This window comes from Hypomesus nipponensis, chromosome 8 (genome assembly GCF_054491055.1).
Source record: "Hypomesus nipponensis isolate SF chromosome 8, ASM5449105v1, whole genome shotgun sequence".
NCBI classification, from domain to species: domain Eukaryota; kingdom Metazoa; phylum Chordata; class Actinopteri; order Osmeriformes; family Osmeridae; genus Hypomesus; species Hypomesus nipponensis.
Genome location: NC_140368.1, coordinates 9,958,851 through 9,979,320, shown reverse-complemented (window position 1 = coordinate 9,979,320; position 20,470 = coordinate 9,958,851). Strand labels below are relative to the sequence as shown.

The 20,470-nt window shown below is 45.3% G+C and overlaps 1 protein-coding gene across 1 annotated transcript; it reads right to left on the bottom strand.

The window, feature by feature from the left end:
- Window positions 1–2,627: 2,627 nt before the first annotated feature.
- On the bottom strand, window positions 2,628–18,510 carry vopp1b (VOPP1 WW domain binding protein b). The gene is made up of 5 exons (XM_084703255.1): window positions 18,232–18,510; window positions 12,061–12,119; window positions 7,427–7,504; window positions 6,668–6,801; window positions 2,628–4,231 (listed from the first exon to the last, which is right to left on the bottom strand). The coding sequence occupies exons 1-5, from the start codon at window positions 18,280–18,282 to the stop codon at window positions 4,065–4,067; spliced, it is 489 nt and encodes a 162-aa protein (XP_084559381.1). The 5' UTR covers window positions 18,283–18,510; the 3' UTR covers window positions 2,628–4,064.
- Window positions 18,511–20,470: the final 1,960 nt, after the last annotated feature.

Below are 20,470 nucleotides of genomic sequence, written 5' to 3'. Positions count from 1 at the left end.
GGTTTATCCTTGACTTCTGAAAATAATTGTACACTAGCTTTAACAACAGTAGGTGAAGAAATACAATTTGGCAAGTATTACGTGCCTATTGCACTTTTTAATTCATGTTGTAAGAACTTTAAATTAACTGCACATGTAAATCATTTTACAATTTGTAAACATTTGATAAACTGCTTGCAACAAACCATTAGATGCTACTGATATATTACAGTTTTTCTCCATTGGTTTGGCTCATTTCACAAAACAGAAATGACATTCTCATACCAACACGTGCAAACCTCCAAACTGCTGGGCACTTGTTCACAACAGATTGGAATTTTTCATTCCTTTAATCAACTTGCAATTATAATGGCACATCCTTCTAAATGACAAGTGCAATTGCCTACAGTTTGCACACATTTCATATGATTTAGCACATTTTTTAAATGGTTAGGTATTATTGCCTTCAATTAAGTCAATTACCAATTGAAAATATCTTGCTGGTCTAAACTGACTGTTGCTTCTCAGTCAAGTGGTTGTTCTCTGCAAAACATATTGGCATTATTTCCTTGTGTACATCATCACCTGCACAATAGTTCACTCCATTGTCGAAATCTTTCAGGCACATAATACCATGAAAAACATCATGGTATACTGTAATATGGATCTCTTGTATCATCTGCTTACAGTCATTGTCAGGTGCAACCAGAACTTTACTAAACAAGGGGACACATCCGATCACCAATCACACAGTAAGTTTAGTTAGCGTACAGGAGTTGTCCAGGAGTATAAATGCTTCCATCAAATATATAGAGCTTGTCCCAGGCCAGCTTGGGGACAACATCACCATGTGTGCTGCCATTTCAGAGAATGGTGTAGGCTAGTCACCCACACTCCCAGTCTTGGCCCATATAATACCCAGACACTCCTGGTGTTCTTGGACCGCCTGCACTCCGATCTTATCCCTCTACATGAAAAGGGTTTGGTAGGGCCTCACTTGCTTACATTTGTCATTGTGTGGGGGACAATGTAAGCTTCCACCGTGGCCCACTCATCAGGGTTCACTGCACATCCAAGAATGCTGATGGTGCTCATATCACCTGACTCCTCATTCCTTAGTCCTATCCAGGAGTTTTGTTTTTTTGAGCATCGGGCTCAAAACCAGAGCTCCCTGCTCCAGACAATGCATGCTGCTTGTGATGATGTCACAGCACATCAGTGTAGGGGATGGTTGCGGCATGCACAACGATTCTTTCCCTGTTGCATCGCAAGGGAGAACATCAGATGTGATGTCACTGAAATCTGTGGCCAGACAGACAGGAGCGCGAGGATGAGCAGGAGATGAGGACGACAACAAGTGGAACTCCAGCTCTGCTTTACTTTCTTACTGTATGTGTTTCCTTCTTGCCATGAAATGCACCCTCTGCAACTTTGGCACTAATTTGGGTTTTTCACAATGTATGCTTCATGTTTTGGCTACTTGCAATGTTTGGGTTGTTATGATCAGTGACCTATGCACTCTTGTAAAGTGCTTTGGATAAAAGCATCTGCTAAATGAATAAATGTAAATGTAGATTGAGACACATTGTATTCTGGAAAGTAAACATCTACAGTAACTGTAGCACAGTGCACATGAGGGATATTTCTAAGGTCCACTGCCATACTGACAAAACATCTTAACATTTTGACCTGCAGTGTTTACACAATGCCAAAGGGACTTTTTATTTTGGGGGCACTGACTATTTGTATGAGAAAAGGATTTAGTTTTGACTGATGAGTTGTCTGTTTTAGGAGAGAGATGACCCTTTGTAGGTGTTCCATGGTGTTTTGATGAACTATCTAGGTTATTTTGGCAAATGTATTTAAAGGTTTGAGAATGTCCTTTTTTCTTGAGAAATGAGCCAAAGCAATCGAGAAGGAACTTTTCACGTTGGGGCACTGACTGTTTATATGAGAAAATGATTTGGTTTTGAAGCATGAGTTAACTGTTTTTGGTGAGATATGACCTTTTTATGGTGATCTATGTATTTGTGCTGAACCATATAGGCTATTTTGCTAAATGCACGTGGAGCTTTGAAAATGTAATTTCTGTTTCAAGAATTGAACCAAAGCAATGGAGAAAAACTGTAAACCTTGATGTTGGAACAAGTTTATTTCCTTTCATAAAAGTTACGTCGAGTAGGAGACAGTCAGTGAGTTGTTGCGGCCAATTAGACTTCTATATAGAGCCTGATCTAATTGTATAATATGCCAGCTGTAATTACACCAACTTCTACCTAGCTCTCTCTATTTCCATCCTATTAGTTCTGCCTGGGTCTGTGTATTTGTTAAAAGCTAGCACTGCCGTTGAATAGCACCCTGTGACTCATGAGTAGACAGACGAGAATCACAGCTACACTGGAAGTTCACCGTTAATTTCGATTTTTTTTTTCAAAACGAAGCGAAAAGTGTGGAAAAGAGATGTGAGACTCAAGCAGATATTCCTTTTATATCAAATAACAAGGACATCTTTCCATCTTAGTGACCTTCATACAGAACACAGAACATCTTCAGGTAGATGTGCAGAAGTACTTAAGGTAAGGAGAGACAGTGGAGGAACCTTCAGAATGTTTATCTGTCTGTCAAGCAATAAAGAAAAAACCACAAAAGACGTTTATCAAAAGAGAGCTTTATTCACATTTCTCAGGGACGTACTGTAGGACTTTAATAAACACGATGGAGACAACAGTGATTAAAGCATATATCTAACTCTATAAATGTCTGTAACCATCTCTCAGTTGCATAGTTAAGATGATCAAACCAAACTGCTCATATTATCGTCCGATTGTTATGAATCCAAAAACTAGAACATTGGCATCATAGATTGAAATCTGCCTTATTTTAAATGCTTTAAAATCACTACAAAAACACCGTCTGTCTGGTTGCTTGCAGAATATGGACAGTGAATCCTGAATTTGTGAAGTTTTTCATTTGAAGATGATTCCCTTATCCTCTACATGTAAATAATTTATAGGTGACTGCGTACTGCTTTGAAATGGTGAGTTGAAGTAACTAAAGTCGGCTATGTACAGAACACGGCTAATGTTTGGCAGCTACCACCAGTATATCATCTAGATATTGCTGTGCTGTGGTCTGACTGCAGCTCAGTAACTACAGGAGGTACTCTAGTTCAGTCTGAGTACTCCATGAGAGAGCAGGCGTTCTCCATCTGCTCTCAAAAACATCACCTTTGTCAGTCGTTGTCATTCAAACTGCGAGTGTGTGTATGTGTAAACACCGTTTTCAAAACCTCCACCTTTGTTATCTCAAAGAAACATGGCTGGAGGGTTCCTGTTGATAGTCTTCACCTTTTGCTGGGAGTAGCGTACAGTAGAGTACAGTAGAACTGAGGGAGGAGTGGAGCGTGTGAGCAACATGGACTCCCATTTAGGCAATAATAACCATACATATAAATAATGATAAATACCAACACCAAGAAATACAGTTTTGGGCCATGTCTGATTTACAGCTGTGCTGTGGGGAGTGTGCATGAGTTGAACTATGCCAGGACTGGAGAGCTGTTGAGGGGCGGTGCCTCTCTTCCTACATGCTATTGTCAGCAATGGTTATCTGAAGCAGAACTGACTGAACCAGGGACTGTACAGGACAGGTCAGGACACTGACCTGGAGAGCGAGGGATAGATGAGAGATGAATAAGCTTAAAATCTAAAAAGTTTTCATAAAAGCTTTTGTTTCAATTAACCTGTAGACAGGTTAAAGTTGATTTAACCTGTCTACAGTCTATCTACAACTTAGGAAAGACCTGCGAATCCCAGTCCAGACTAGTCTGGTCCAGTCCAGTCTCCATGGTTACAGGTCCACAGGTAGCGGCGTGTCCCTAGCTGCACCCTGGGGGCTCTGAGTTTTCTAACCTCATGGAGGTCTTAGAAGTCACACGGACAGACAGCTCTAACCAATCACACACCACCTTTACTGATGACATCACCAGGAAGCAGATCCAGGGATGGTGGAGATAACGCTGTGGACAACGCCGCCACCGCCGCCGTCTCTCCGCCACGCTGTCATCTTTGTCGTTGTTTCTACGGTTACCTCTTGTCGGCACTGTTGAACACCTGTTCGTAGGGTGGGGGCGGGTGGTTGCAGTAGGTAGGGGGCGGGGGGTATGAGGTCATCATGTGGGCGGGGCCGGGTGGGATGGGGAAGGCGGGGGTCAGGGGGGGGTCGTAGCCCTGCATGCTCGGTTGCTGGGAAACTAAAGAACAGAGAAGGAGAACAGAAAACACAGTCAGTGAAAACAGGAAATAAAACATCTTATTAACTGAACAAATAAAAAAGTGCATCATACTGAAGGGTACTAATAAACAAACGTTGGCGTTTCAGACAGAAAAAAGATAATGAGACGGAGAGAAAACCCAATCCAAAGAGAGAGACCGACAGAGAGAGAGAGACAGAGAGATAAATAGATAGAGAGTAGAGAGAGAGAGAGACAGAGAGTAGAGAGAGAGAGACAGAGAGAGAGACAGACAGACAGAAAGGAGAGACAGACAGAGAGAGAGACCAACAGAGAGAGAGAGACAGAGAGATAAATAGATAGAGAGTAGAGAGAGAGAGAGAGAGAGAGAGAGAGAGAGAGAGAGAGAGAGACAAAGTAGTAGGAACTCAACAGACAACAAACCCATGAACAGAATTACACATCCATGTATTATTATTGGAGAACTCCATTTTCCGCATGGCTGACTGATTTAATGAAAGGTCCACTTTCTTTCTGCCCATGTCCGATAAAGATGCTCTGTACACCGTGATTGGCTGCCCTACTTTCAGCTCTTTGCTGTTTGGCAGTTCAGAGGATGTTGAAGGGAACGGTTTTTAAAAGAGACAAAGGTTTCATGACAACAAGAGATGATGGAGTCCCATAACATTTGATGTTACTATATAAAAGATTTCAACCCTTTTTCAACCCTTTTTCCCAACTTGAACGGACTTCCCTCTCTAGATCCAGCATGTCTAAAATAAACATGAAGAAGAAAATCAAGGATTTCATAAGGGTTTGGTTTGTGGAGAAGGGAGTTGATAACAATAGTATAGAAGCATTCTCTTGCCTTCTCTCTTACACAGGAAAATCCTGGGGTGTGGGGGGGGGGGGGGGATAATATAGAGCTGCATCGTGGCACTGCCTCTCCTCCCTTCATCTCTTCTCCCTTCATCTCTCCTCCCTTCATCTCTCCTCTTCTCCCCACTGCACTCCACCTTCCCTCTCCTCTCCTTCCTTCCTCCCCTCTCCCCTCTCCTCTTCACCACTCTGCAAGACTAAAGGATGACATACTGTGCCAGGTTCACTTCAACCCTGGCAGTAAAGACAGAATGCCTCAGTTGAATCACTCAATCGTTGTGACAAAGCACCTTCCGAGTCTAATCTATCTCTTTAACTCTATTCCCCACTTTTATCTCTATGACCGAACGGCTGAGAAAGGAAGGAGAGAGGGTGGTAAAATAGACAAACTTCAAGATATGTTGGACTGGACATTCCTCTGGGTAATACAGTCTGACCAGCTTCTTTAGAATAGAAGGAAGAGGAAAGAATGGTGGAAAGAAGAGGAGACTAAAGGAGGAGAATGATGAGAAGAAGAGCAGAGGAGATCTGCTGGCATCCGATCTGTTCCTCTGTTCTGCTTATTCAGCAGGGAGCAGACTCATGCTGACTCGTGGCAGACCTCCAGAGAGAGAGAGAGAGAGAAAGAAAGAGAGAGCGAGGGAGAAAGAGAGAGCGAGAGAGAGAAGAGGGAGAACGAGAGGCAGAGAAAGGGGAAGGGGGACAGAAAGAGCCAGAGAGCGAGCCAGAGAGGGAAATAGCCTGCTTCATAATCAACATCAACAACCTCAGAAACTCCACAATCACGTCAGGGGCACAGCCACGCGAGTCCTCATTTACATGTCCTGTCCTGTCCTCCCCCCCCCCCCCCCACAGATTTCTGATTTTCTACAATAAGAAAAATCTTTGAGTTGCCCCCTCATTGTAAGAAGGAACGGCCCAAAAATTTAAATTCTGGCTACGCACACAGGAAAACACCACCACCAACAATGCAATTACGCAGAAAGACACGCTAATTTAAGCGGGATTGTAATATCTGATTGGGAACAGAGTATTCTGTGTTTGGGAATGCCTGGTGATTACCCAGTGTTTGAACTCATCAGATGTCGTTTTAATTATCGGATGCACCTGGCATGAGCCTGGTGTAATTACCGTTGATGAAATAGAGGTGTGTTCCTCTGTACACTGTGTGCCTGGTCTATTATCTCCTCTGCCGCTCTGCAGCCCTGTGGAGGACAGGGCGACGGTCCGCAGAGAGAGGTTATAGAGATATTACGTGCTCACTGTTGTGGGTCATGGGGTTTCTCAGCCACAGAGCTTAGGAGTGTTTGGTAAGGTGTGTGTAAATGTAATGTTAGGTAGGATGGTGTGGTAAGGTGCGTGGTAGGGTGTGAGGTAGGGTAGCTTGCTGAGGTAAAACAGGGTCGTGTTTGGTATTGTAGCATGCTGAGGTAAAACAGGGTCGTGTTTGGTATTGTAGCATGCTGAGGTAAAACAGGGTCGTGTGAGATATGGTAGCATGCTGAGGTAAAACAGGGTCATGTTTGGTATGGTAGCATACTGAAGTAAAACAGGGTAGTTGGCATGGTGATAGCCCACCTGGCGTGGTGACCGGCTGCCTGGTGAAGGAGACGTTGAAGGCGGGGTCCTCGCTGAGGGGGGAGGGGTACATGCGTCTCCGGATGAAGAAGCCCGCCCCACAGCAGAACAGCACCCCCATCATCAACAGCAGCCTTTGGGGGGGGGCAGAGAGGGGCAGAGACAGTTTGGCACAATGCATAAAGGAATAAACAGCATCCAGTACCACTAAGTAAATGCATCTACATCTCTATCTTCCAGGCTCCACATGGCCCGGAGGTAAGGTGTGTGTGTGTGTGTGTGAGGGGGGACAAGGTGTGCATCAAGATGTGTCACCATTGTCCTCACAGCTGGGGCTGAGAGACAGCTGAAAGAAAAGGGGCGAAACAACAAAGCCCACAGCTCAGACACGGACACATGCAGGCCGCTCATCAAAACACCTCCTTCACCGTTGCTCGCTGGGGTGACAACACACGTTTCCATGGTAAAGGAAAGCTATTTCCCACAGAAGCCCACGTCATGGATACAGAGCGGGAACAAAAACAACAGTGGGACCTTAAGTGTTCCTGGCCTCTCATCGCTCAAGAGCTTGTCATGGCTAGTTATGCGGCTAACACAGATTAATGATTGGTGAGAGACCAATTTCATGGTTAATTGCCACTTCCGCAATAGCCATATGGATGAAAGAGAGAGCCGAACAGGTGCGTTTCTCCACCCCAGAGGCACTCAGGAGGGTCCGATAGTGGTCCACAGTGCCAGGTGTGAAGCAGGACTACTCACCAGAAGTACCACAGCCTCTGGATGGACAGGGCCCTCACGCAGCAGCGAGTGCCACAGCAGTCCTCGTAGGAACGACATCTGAAAAAACAGACCATGGTTAGGTGTACACTCCCCTTTAGAAATATAAACAATGTACAAACACGCACTTACAGAGATATGACGATGGGAATGTTCGGTGCTGCATGGCCTACTGAAGCCTCTATAGGTTTGCACTCAGTGCTGGTGTTGCAGTTTAGTATGAGGACTGGGTACCTGGCAGTGTGCTATCAATATTCTTTTTAACATAACCCTTTCCCTCTCTTAAGTAGCGATCCAAATGCTCATGGATGAATCTCTTTATTCCTCAAAATTTCTTCAAACTCTTCAGTCCTCTTACTCTTACAGACGAATACACCCACTTAATACTGACCTTCATGTCTTCTCTTTGATAAGACCTCTTAAGATTTCTCAATGCACAATCGTCGTGTCATATTAGCTAACATTAGCGAAAATAAACCTAGCAACAAATGCTCGCTTTTTCTATTTTGTGTCAATGTGATGGGGATGAAATCTCTATTTTGATAGTCAGTGCTGTGCGTTTGTGTATGGAGGATTGATGGCTTGTTCTCCATTTATAATCCTACCGAAAACAGTTTTGTGTGAACGTGTGCGTGGAGATTGATGTGTGTGTGTGTGTGTGTGTGTGTGTGTGTGTGTGTGTGAGCCGGGGGGTGCTTGTAATGTATTCTCAGTCTTTGCTGTGGGACAGAGCAGCAGCCCCAGTCCCAGCTCATCTTTAATAAACACTTTCTCATTTGTATCCAGTCGCACGACACAATCCTTAACAAACGGAGCAAACGCTTGCTCAATCGATGCAGATTAACGCCAGTTGTTCATACTCGACGGCTCTCTCCTGGCGCCACGAAGGAACGTGACGACACAACAAGCAACTGCATCAAAGCCCAGGCTAAATTCAGATATGTTAACCTCTTCTAGCGGCGTCTAACCCTATCACGTCCAACTGTGATATGAGATAACGTTGCTAAGGAAACGTGCATAGCGGCTGGTTCGGTTGGTTTGGGTTTCGCAAAGGTTCAAATAGGAGTTATCAAATGAACTTGGGGAAGCAAGACATGCCGACTGAATTGAATGCACGCTGCAGGCCGACAAAGTATTCATGAGTGTGCAGTTGTGTTTTGCATTGTGCACTTCGCTCTGCTGATGCGAGCAGAGTGTATCGCTAAACATAGTGATATAGAGACTGGTTTAGGAGAAAATGCTTATCTGAGAAAATGCATGCAGTAAATTATCCAACTGGCTCTTAGAATTCAGGGATCAAGATGAGGTCAATGCTTTCCACCTCATTGCAACACATAGGGCCTACCATGATGGACCATGGAACAATATATCAACAAGCTTCCCTCTATGAGAACACGAATGAGATTATAATAGGAAAGATAGACTGCTGACATGGTAACAGGGACTGAAATGGAAAACTGGCATGAAACCAGCAGGTAGGAGAGAGGGGAAGAAGAGAGCAGAAAAGGTGAGGAGAAGAGAGGAAATGAGCACTTGAGAGAACCCCCTCCTCTGCCGTCCAGTCTCCCAATTTTAGAGCCAAATTCAAATAAGATCCACTCTAGCAAAACTAATCTCTCTTCGGCTTAGTCAGAGAGCCTGACACTCACTAACCTCCCCCCGGCTACCTTCCTGATTTCCCCATCTCTTTGTGCTACTGACAGTGTGGGTGGTAAAAACTCCAGTGTCAATGCATTTAACCCACATGCCTCTAGCTGAGCGAATGTTAGTGGCGGTGAGTATGAATGCCTAATGGAGTCAGTGGGATATGGATGAGTTAACAGTGGAGGTCCAGTATATTAACTGATATAACATTTAACGGAGGTGTTTCAGGGACATGGCAAAGTGTATTCATATGTGAGAACCAGCCGAGACCAATTATAGAAATTAGACGGAACTGGAAGACACACACATACGTATGTGTACGTACTTATTTGGATTCCTAAACTAGTTTGATAAATCAGGAAAGATGTAGCCATTTCTTGACATTTGTTAACTTTTTTCCGTTCCTGTAATGGATGAGTTGGTGTAACTTTTGTTGCGGGCCAAGAACTGTATGTAACTGGACTAACACTAAACTAGTTGGTTAGCCTAATGTGAACTATCACAAGGACCATCCTTGGAAGTTATAGCTGACTGGGAAAGTACCTCAGGTGAACTTAGCACTGTCCCAGAGAGCACAAGATCAGAAGATCATACAAAAAGCCAAATGACCATTAACCAAAGGTTAGGATTGAGGGCCGAGGACATCACTCAGTAATTATCCCAATGGATGACATTAGACAGGGCATTTTACATTTTGTGAACACCAGATAGGAAGAGATAGACCCTGACTAAAACCGGACTTTAGTTGGCTAGGACTGATTAGAGTGAACTTTAACGATAGGACAATCTGACGTGGGCAGCTGGGAAAGATAACAGGAATAAAACACATGTCATGATATGATAAAGGAGGGTCTGTTTGGGAATGTATAAAAGGATCGATGTTGCCATGTCTTAGCTAAGCTCTCTACCGCAGAGAGCCCGTGTACGTATTCCTGATGATCAAATAAAGAACCTTTGCATTTGAACTTGGGAAACCAGCCCTGTCAGACATCTTCAGAGAGCAACCTTTTGGGCAGAAACGACACTACTCTTTCTCAAGTCAAGTAAATGTAGAGTCAACAACAGAATCCTGCCGCCACTCTGCTTATTGCACAGGCCTATTCATTGATTGGTATTTATCTGTTGGCAGACTCTATAATGGACTGCAGACTCTATAATGTACGGTGTGCTATATTAAATGGTCTACTGAAAGAAATTAGAAACCCACAAACTCCACACACACACACACACACACACACACACACACACACACACACACAGAGGCATGCTATCAAAGTCCATCATTGAAAATGTGTGTTTATGATGAATACAGGAGTGTCTGATTGGAAACCAATATTAACATTTAAGCAGAATAGCTGTAATTGCTGTCTTTCATTAAAAAAGGGCTTGACAGAATCCATATGCCCTTTATTTTGAACAGCAGGTCCAATATGAGGCAGTTTGTGATGAAGGCATTGCAGGCCTTATCAGCCTTCACCCTGAAGTGCTGCTTGTTTGGCTAAATTGCAGCAGATCCTATTGATTTTTATCAGCCTAAACCCAGGCATTCATTGCTTACACGGCACCCTGTGAAAAGTTCCCTTTCTGCTCTGAATTCATATCACCCTAATTATCCCTGAACAAACCAATCAAAGTTTCTCAATTGCTCAGTTTGGTCAGCTTGTGTCGCTGTTGGTAAGCTCTCAAGAACTCAAAACAGCTCTCCAGCATGAAATGAGAAGTATAAGCACAGAATTAGTTTCAAACTAATCCAGCAGGCCTTCAAAGCACTCTTAAACCTCAGTGGCAAGATAACATCACTAATTAGACATCATTAAGAGCTAAATAAGAGGATTGCCTTAAAAAACATTTCTGCTGAGGTCATGCAGCAGCTGTAAACACGTTGCCAGAGAGTGTAAGAGATACACAGCACCACAGTGAACAACTGAACTTCAGTGCTAATTTAGTCAACTCTTGATTGCAGTTTCATTATTCTCAGCCGCACTATGCAATGCTATTACTATAAATAATCTATTTATAAATATGGCTGAAAAATGTATTATGTATTTGATAGACTGAATGACTTCAATACAGTCTGACACACTGCCTCAAGACATGAAAAACTGTGGATCCATTCTGAAATTCTTTGGGAGGACCTTGGGTCACCGCACTAACGGCTTCACAAACAAGCGCTCTTCAGCGTACACATACTTCAGAGCGTTTCTACAGCCCGAGATGTAATCACGCCAGTTCTTCACAGACTTATCCTCTTTTCATATTCTTCCTGGGCCCGTGTTCCCATGTGAAGCCCCCTTGCTTGTTTAAACGGAATGAGTCAGCTTCGTGTTTGTGTGCCTCAAGCCCGCTGGCAGAGGCAGGTCTTTAGGCTGGGCCTTGACAGGGGCTGAGCCGTTCAATTTGGAGTCAGTCAGCGTCCCTTGAGTCCTAACCGAACGGTTGCTGATAATCTGAGGGCAGGGTGTTGCGGACAGCATCCCTGAGCCCAGACCTATCACAACAAAGTCCCCTACCCCTTCACCCTCATCTCACCAACCACACACAGCTCCTGACCACGCCCCTCCATCCTGATTTGCCAGAGAACCTGGACTCAACTAGGATTGTGGCGCGGTGTCAACGGGAAAGAGCCCCATGCAAATCCTCTCTATCCAGCATCATGGACTCCCAGAGAAAAACTCCACACACAGCGCTATCTATAATTGGTTCCTGCTTGCCGAATTTCTTTCTTCCTGATCGACAGCAGGAGAGGAGAATAACATTGCCTCTAGCAGTTGTGCATGCTGCGTGTTGTGTGACTGAATTCTATGTTGTGTAGTTGTGGTCAGGACTTGTAGTTGTAGTCAGCTCTACAGCATCATTGATTCTGCACTAATGGTCCATGTGTATTTTTGCCACACAAAGAAAAGGTCAGACTTTCTTTCATTTTGTGTGCATGCAGGCGATTGAATTTTTGTGGTTGTACAGGCAGTACTCACATGAAGTAGATTGGGTATCCTCCCTCGAAATACCAGCAGTACTTCTTGGCATCCACAAACTGAAACAAGTAGAGTCAAAGAGATTAACGATTGGGAGTGAGTTGTTTTCTCCTCCCTCCCTCTCTCACGCGCAGACACACTCACAGACCCACATGCCCCCAGACAGTACAAACTTGACTGAAGTCAACCGGGTACATTGTAGCACTTTCCCTTGAGGTGAAGAAGCAGAACTCTGCAGAACGGGCTCCTTCCCCGGGGACCTGCACAACATCCTGTTAACCCGGCCTAGCTAATGAGCCTCAAACAAGCGGCCCTCCCCTGCTACTCACTGAAGAGAGGAGAGAAAAGGAGTTTAAGGGAGGAGAGAGGTGAAGTGAAGATAGGAGAGGAAGGCAGCTTTCAGACTTGACTGGCTGATTGCCTGTGACAGCTGGGTTGTACTGTAAATTGGGGATTATTTCAAATTGGATGTCAGGTGTGGACGTGGTTGTTAAATACTGTGCAGTCAACTTCAAAGCCCTTGTTTTGATCGACGCTGGTGGAGATGGACACAGCACACTTGTTTTTCCTCTCCAAGCTGACAATACGCTCTGTTTATTGGAAGGAAGGATATGCTCCAAGCTTCCTTTTTAGAAGGCTGTTTTCACAGTCTAATTGGATGACAATTTGAAAGGTTATGTGATAAGGAGTGTAACAAAACACACACACATCCTTGTTTCCAAGCAGCATGGGGTTGTCTGCAACCCTGTTGCACAGCGCTCCAATCGTCTGTGATTACAGGCTCTTGGCAGACCTGTCATTTCATAATCAATATCTCCCGGAGCTCTTTTTGAACACTCTCTGCCACAGCCCAGGAGCTAAGGCTCTAGAAAAGTCTCTCACAGACACCTCATCCCAGGTGATTGAACCCTCCCCCCTACCGCCTCTGGAGCGGACACTTGTAGAAGGTAAAGATGGATCTGCCTTGCTGCGTAGGAGTGGCTAGGCTCTAGTGTGATATGTTGTGAGGAAATTGAGAATGAGTGGAAGAGGATGGGAGACAAAGAAAGGTAGAGAAAAGAAAGGTGGAAAAGTCTGGAATCAATGAAGGGGGAGGGAAACGGGAGTTCGAAAGAGAAAAGGAGTGAGCAAACAAGACAGAAACAAACAGGGCTGTCCTTAACTAACACCGTACACAAGGCCATGCGTTGCCTCTAGTGCATCATGCGATTTGACAAGGCAACAGCCCATGATTTTCCTTGAAACTAGACACAAAGAGATTTCCAAAGAGGAATGCTTTTTGAACTAAGACAATACGTTTCAGTGGGCTATCCATGCGCTGTTTCAATGTACTATTCAGTGACAGAATGTCTCGCTAATCAACCTTTCCACACAGTTTAAGATCATTGCAGACTATTACAGATTCTGGCTATTAAAAAAAACAAAACAATGAATCCCTCCTTCAGATTGAAGGCTTGCCGTAATGCTATTGACTATAAGCTTGTGTGTGATTTAAATAGTTCTGTTAGGGAGTGTGATTTAGAGGATGTGATCTTGGCAAGGTTGGTGTGCTGAGCCGTGCTGTCCTGTCCTATCCTCACCCTAACTCTACTTGACTGGCAGATAGTGCTGTGGCTGTCTCTCTGCAGGCTAGTATAGCCGGCTCACACATCTCATCCCTCCTCCTCCACCTCCACCTTTTCCTCCTCTCGAGGCGTGAGCAAGAGAGTGGCTGGGAGGAGAAAGGTTGAGGGGGCGGTGTAATTAACACTTCCTGTCAGGAGGAACTCCTGAGTCACGCCACCTACTCTGTAAACACAGGGGGGGGGGGGCATGTTCTGCCACGACACCAGCAGCAGTACAAAGAGGCTCTGAGCAAAATGAGGCTGACCTCTTCAGAGAATGCCGGGCTCTACACCGTGTGGACAAGTACCAGAGGATGAGTGTGTGTGTGTGTGTGTGTATGTTTGTGTTAGGTGTGTGTGTGTGTGCATGGCACGGTCATTAGAGAGGGGTTCAGGGGTAGGTGGAGGGGGTTTATGGGGGTTGGGTAGAGGAGGCCCAGCGGGGTGCTGGCGAGGGCCAAGCTTGGGGAAGGCTGGCAAAGTTGAAGTCGGGGGAGGATGATGGCATCCATGCCAGCCAAACAACAGGCTATTTGTCAGCGTGTTTATCGGTGAGTTGGAGCCTGCAGGGTGGTGGAGAGGAAACTCACCACCAGACGCCCTGGCAGAGCGGAGCTGGCAGGGAGATGGGCGCTACAGTACCATGGGAACTCCATGGCCATCTCGCCTTGTGCCAGGACACAGGAGACTCGCTCAAAGGTCGAGATGGTTCCCAGTTCTACACTGATGTCGATTCTCCGAGCACGGCCTTGTTTGTTACGTGCACTGGGCCCAGATGGAAACACACTGCAGCCCCTGACAGGGAGGTGTCCTCTACCTTACCTCGTGTTTATTAAGAATGAGATAATAATAATGATAAGAGGCTTCTGGGCATGCTTTAATGATCCTGTCTCTAATTGGGTCTTGGTGCCAAAAAACACAGGGTCTGTGAATCTGGTGTCGTCCACAGGGACAATGGTGATCGTAACGTTGCCATCGAGTGATGGCCTCCTCCACAATCCTGACGCACTTCTACCTGAAGGACTCCGGGGGGAGACAACTGTCATCGTTCGAGGACATTCAAACTCCCTCAGCGCTTCAAATTACACTTGTTTGTCATGAGTCATATTGTGCATGGGCAAATGTAATCGGATTTAAACTATGAGTCACTGGAATTCCCTCCTGGTTCTTCAGGTCACGCCCAGGCAGGACACCTGAGTGTCACCTCCACGTCGCTCACCCCTCTCTGGCTGTCACACTCGGTCCGACGTGACTGTTGGAACCCACGCCTACAGCCCCGTGATGGGATTAGTCATGAGATTAAACGGCTGAGTTAAAACGGCTGCGTGAATCAAAGTTGAGCGTTCATCGTTACTCCAATGTCAGATTACTGCAGCCTGATTGTTATTCACCACTTTGAGCAGGCTCTAATATATGGTGAATAATCAAATGGCTACTATTACAGCTGTTAGGTCTGAGGTCAAACCAAAAAAAGACTTCATTTTCGACAGTGTCTTCTGGAGCAGCAGTATACCTTCTCAATGGTACCACGAGGAAAAACTGGCAAACACAGCCCCAGTCCTGTTCTCCATCCAGCCCTCCAACTCTGCTCCCTGCCTGGGTCCGTACCCGAGCAGATCGATATCCTCCGAGGGATGTCTGTCCCATTGGCGAGCGCCAGGAACCCCAGAAGGATCGTTTTCACGACAGCTACCCGGAGCGCCACCAGAACAGGGGCCCCAGGCCCAGGCTCTGGCTCTCTGGGGTGGGTCACTCCTAATCCCTCAAAAGACTCTCTGTCTCTCCTCCTCTCCTTCCGCCCCCCTCTCTATATCTCTCTCCCTCCAGAGCGCTCTGCACTTGGCCCCCCCACATCGCTGTGCTAAGCCAGGGGGGCATCTGTACCTCTACTGCCCCCCCACCCACCCACCCACCCCCTCCCACACACACACACAGTTGGTGGAAGACCCACTTTAGACGAGCAAAAAGCAAAACAGCCCAGGAGGCTGGGGTTTTCAAGTTGAACAGCGGGGAGAGAGCGTACAAGAGAGAGCTAGAAGTGAACAAGAGAACGAGGGACAAGAAGGAAGAATAAATGCAAGTGCTTTTCATGAAGGTTTGGGCGGGAGGGGGCTTCTTTCTGTTCCCTGGGTTCTGCTTTGTTCCAGCATAACCTTCCAAGATCAAACACTGGCGGGGGCCAGCGTGGCCAGGGGTGCCTGGCACAGAGTGGAGATCTGAGACCAGCAGCCTGCCAGCAGCACTGTCTGAATCCTCTGGTTATAGCCTCTCACGCACTTCACACTGGGAGTCACTATGCAAGCTAAAAACAATATTCAGATCGAAAATCAGTCTTGCTTCATCCAATCTCCTCCCCATATACCAGCCGCTCAGAGAAAGTGTTTTTTTCAATTTCAGAGCCTGGATTGGATATTAGATCAAAACAGGCCTAATAAGATGGTTGATCCTACGTTAGTTTACAGCATGTCCAAATGGCATTTACTATGTAATTACACTGCAGTCAAGACAGCCGGGATGTAAGTCGCCAGGAGACCAAGGCTTCATTACACGGGTGAATGATCAGAGCACTCAGTCTGTCTGACTGGCGTGGGCAGACGGTGGCCTATAAAGGTCATGCCACATGGCCGGGCCACTCTTTGTTGTTACGGCAACCAGCAAGAAAAAAGGTTTCACTACCTTATCACCATTTATTGTGGTTCTGCATTACCTTTTGAAGCCATTAACCTACAAAACTGCTTTATGCTGCTTCATGCACAATCAATGTATGCCGCAAGTCAAAAACACACAAATACTCAACACAAGAGAGTATTACTGTAATGCTGAGTAAGAGCGAGCGAGCGAGCGAGAGAGAGAGAGAGAGAGAGAGAGAGAGAGAGAGAGAGAGAGAGAGAGAGAGAGAGAGAGAGAGAGAGAGAGAGAGAGAGAGAGAGAGAGAGAGAGAGAGAGAGATGGAATAGGTAAAGGGGAACATGGTTAATACCTTGCTAACAAGGTATTAACCCTTGGCATTTGTGTAATATGTTGCTCTTGTAATTTCAGATCTAGCGAGAATACGAGTGCCAACACAGTACTAGTGCCATTGCTATTAGGAGTTAGGATTGTGAATCCAAGGTAACCATGAAGTGAGTTAAATTACGCTTCCCCAGGACAATTCACTTCCTGTTTTAATGAGCTCAATCCCTTCCAGAAAGCAATAGCAGCCCAAGCAGGAAGGAACACACCCAGTTGTTACAGATTCAGCTGTATCCTCCTGTGGGGGGGTGTATGTGTGACTAGGTGTGTGACCTCCTAGCCACAGCAGAAGCATTAAGACCCCATCTCCACAGCCCCCCCCCCCCCCCCTCACCTCCCTTTCCTTCTTGCTGGCTCCCCTCCTGCCAAAACACAACTGACTTGTGACTGAGGCTGGACTCAAGCACTGTACTCTTCAACACAACAGAAGCAGTGGAGCTCCCACATGTTATGAATCGTATATATAAAGCTGGGAACTGATATTTAATCTTCGTAGAGCTGGCTAGGAGGTGGTGGAGAAAGTATGGCTTTGGGGTTGTGTGTGTGTGTGTGTGTGTGTGTTGGTGTGTGGGGGAGAGAGAGAAAGAGAGAGAGGCCACTGAACGGCTTGATAACTTAAAAGGTTTAAATTAGCCTCTAGGGCTCAGCGTCAGTAGGGGGAACACAAAGAGTACACTTTAAGACATAGTGCATAACTCAGTTAAGGGGTAGGGGTATATTAATGTAAATCAAAACAGACATAAATCACAAAAGTCGGAGGACACAACAATGATTGGCCTCTGTGGACACATCAGGAGATTGCGTGTCGAAGCCAAACATCGAAACTGGCAATTATTGACTCACTGCCACGAAATTCGAAAGATTGCTCTGCAATCTAGCAAACAGCCCACACGGCAATGACCTACTGCTATTGTATGAAACACTTATGCATGAAAGAAGGGTGCGTAGGCCTGTTATTTGATTGAAAAAAAAACAGCTGTACAATCTTGTATTAAACTGTATTCTTTCTTAAGCTTTATCAATAAGATGTATCAATAAAAACGTTTCACAAGACACTACATAGGGAGCAAAAAAGTAAAACACTGCACCAATCCAACCATGACTTTTGAAATAGATCATAAGCTATTACTGACTTTTGTGAAAAACGTGCACTGTTAAAGTTGTGGTCTCACAAATTCAGCCACAGACACCGCATAAAATCAAAGGGTGAAAGTAATTTTGACATCCCCATGCTGACAAGCAGCAAACAGCAAACTACAGTAACGGCTATCACATGAGACAGTCTGGACTAAAAGACAAAGGATAATTGCATCACAGAAGCTAGCCAGCTGTAAGTCATCTAAAAAGGATAAACGGCTTTATTTATGAGCAAATACATGTTGTGTATGACACCCTAAATCACGTCTATCGCTATAAATAACGATAAGCACGCCATATCTAAACGACAAGTGCATTTTCAGTTTCCCCCTGAATAAAAAAAAATAGCGTTATTGCTTATTGTGGATAATCGGCCTCTAGTCCAGGGGACAATAGTGACACATGCAGAGATGCTCACCTCAAAAAACACCCAACATGTCAGGACTATTGTAGGGAGTTGATTCTTCATTTCTCCGCCCCAAAAAACACACCTCCGCTTACAAAAAAGAAAGAGGTAAAAGTCCTTCCTTCTCGCTATGTTGATTTCATAACATTACACTAAACGATTGGTATGAAGAATCGGTGGTTCCCTTAGCACAGTTGTCAGCGCAGACACAAAGCGCACGACGAGTCTCTGCGTAACCCCGCTGTCAATGCGGGATAGAAAGCGAGGTGAGAACGTTTCACTGCGAGCCCGGTTGAGGTCTTTGAGGTCGATGGCTTGCTATAAGAAATGTCAACGTAGAGATGAAAAGTAAGCCTGCACTATTATTTCTTAATGAAACTGCGCCTGGACAGCATGAATTAGCCTAGGTAAGGACTACTGTAGAATACTGTAGTCTACGAGGTTATTCCACGCCCCTTTTCAGTGACAAAGCTAGCCCGGTCTCCGGATACAGTAGGTAAATTCGGAGAAGGTGCCCTCGGGGAAAACCATTGCCAAACGTGCTTTTCTGGCATCGGGAATTTGAAGATTAGAAGGACATAACCGAGTGTTATTTGTCAGACCAACACCATGAAGCCAATACATTATTTTATACAGCTGTTTGAAAATAAGAAATTAAATGCTACTGTGTTCTCTTGCACCTGCATGTGTCAAGGGAGAGTTTAAATATTTATTTTAGACCTGTTAATTGGTGTGCTTTGGTGATTATCCCAGTACTTGGAACGGGATAGTGATGTTTTAGCTTGGAACAAATTACCAGGGTTTGCTTCATCTTTGAGGTGACAGCACCAGGTGCAGTTCACCCTATAATTTTTATGTTGCATAGAAACCAAAACAGACATGAAGCAAAATATAATTTTGCTGTTGTACGAAAGTCATGTTCAGGAGAAAGTTCTATGAATTCAGCAATGTAACAGGTTTGTATGGGACATATGTGCTTAAAAGCATTATGCTTTAAAGGCACTTCGCGGTTGCTCAATCGCTTTTCAGGACACCATTAAACGATCCATGTTTCCCAGTAAACCCCGTGGCAAGCAACTAAGAAGACAACCATCCTGTCGGGCCTGACAAATGCTACGACAAATCGGAACATGATGACTCATAAATCAAAACCCAATCAATCTAAATGAGCGCAGAGACAGGCCTCTCTGTGTAGGAGTGCCCCGTTCTGAAATGGGCTACAGCTAGGCATCGCCCTGTCTCATTACTACCCTGAGATAATTGTTACTTATTGGAAGTGTCCTCTTTGAATGCTGCTCCCTTAATGGCACATAATAGCTTCCCCGGTGAGTTATGAAACCATTAATGTGGCGTCTGTCACTCCTCTCTTTCTCTCTGCCTATCTGTCGCCCCCTCTTCTGTTTGCAATATGACGTTTATGGCTTCAACCGAGCCTTGGATAGAGCTCTCAATTGTACAGTCACCATTTTCTGCCTACTGTTCACTGTTGTAATTGGATATTTGATCCCCCCCTAAAAGTCAATTAACTTTCCCTTAAATGTTTTGAATAGCAGCTGAAATATATTGGTCACAGAGTAAGTATGTCATGGAGTGGGGAAGTATTCAGCATGTTCACTCAAACTCAATTAGCAAGGTCGGTATAGCTATCATCAAAGAGAGGAAGAAAGAGAGAGAAGGAGAGAGAGATAAATGAGAGAGGGAGAGAGAGAGAGAGGGACAGAGCCTGAGAGAAGGAGAGAGAGTGGAGAAGAATCAAGAGAGCGCGTAAGAGAGAGGACTGGGAGAGGGAGAGACGGGCAGGAGAGATAGAGGGACAACGAGACAGAAAAAAGAGACAGAGAGGGAGAGCGAGAAACCAAAGAGAGGAAGAAGAGAGCGAGAGAGAAACAGCCTCAGCATGAACTGTCTTGAGTTATAGGACGACCCTGCTAAGGCGAGTCTCAGTCATGACTCCTGCATTATTGATGTCACCTCTCCCGTCAGACTCCAAAACACAGCACTGCTGGGTCTGGAGCTGGGCCTGGGTTTTGTGGTTTGGTTCAATAAAGCTCCTCTCTCATGAGACCACTCGCCACGGCATGCCCCACACATCAGGCCAGTTCCGGTACAATTTGCGTTTCTTTGCAGAGCAAAGGAACATGGGGGACCTAATAAGGAACCCAGGAATGGCAAGAACTCTGCATTTAAACATCCCAGTGGGGCAGACAGACAGACACATACACTCTCTACACTGCTCTTGGTTGAGAATATT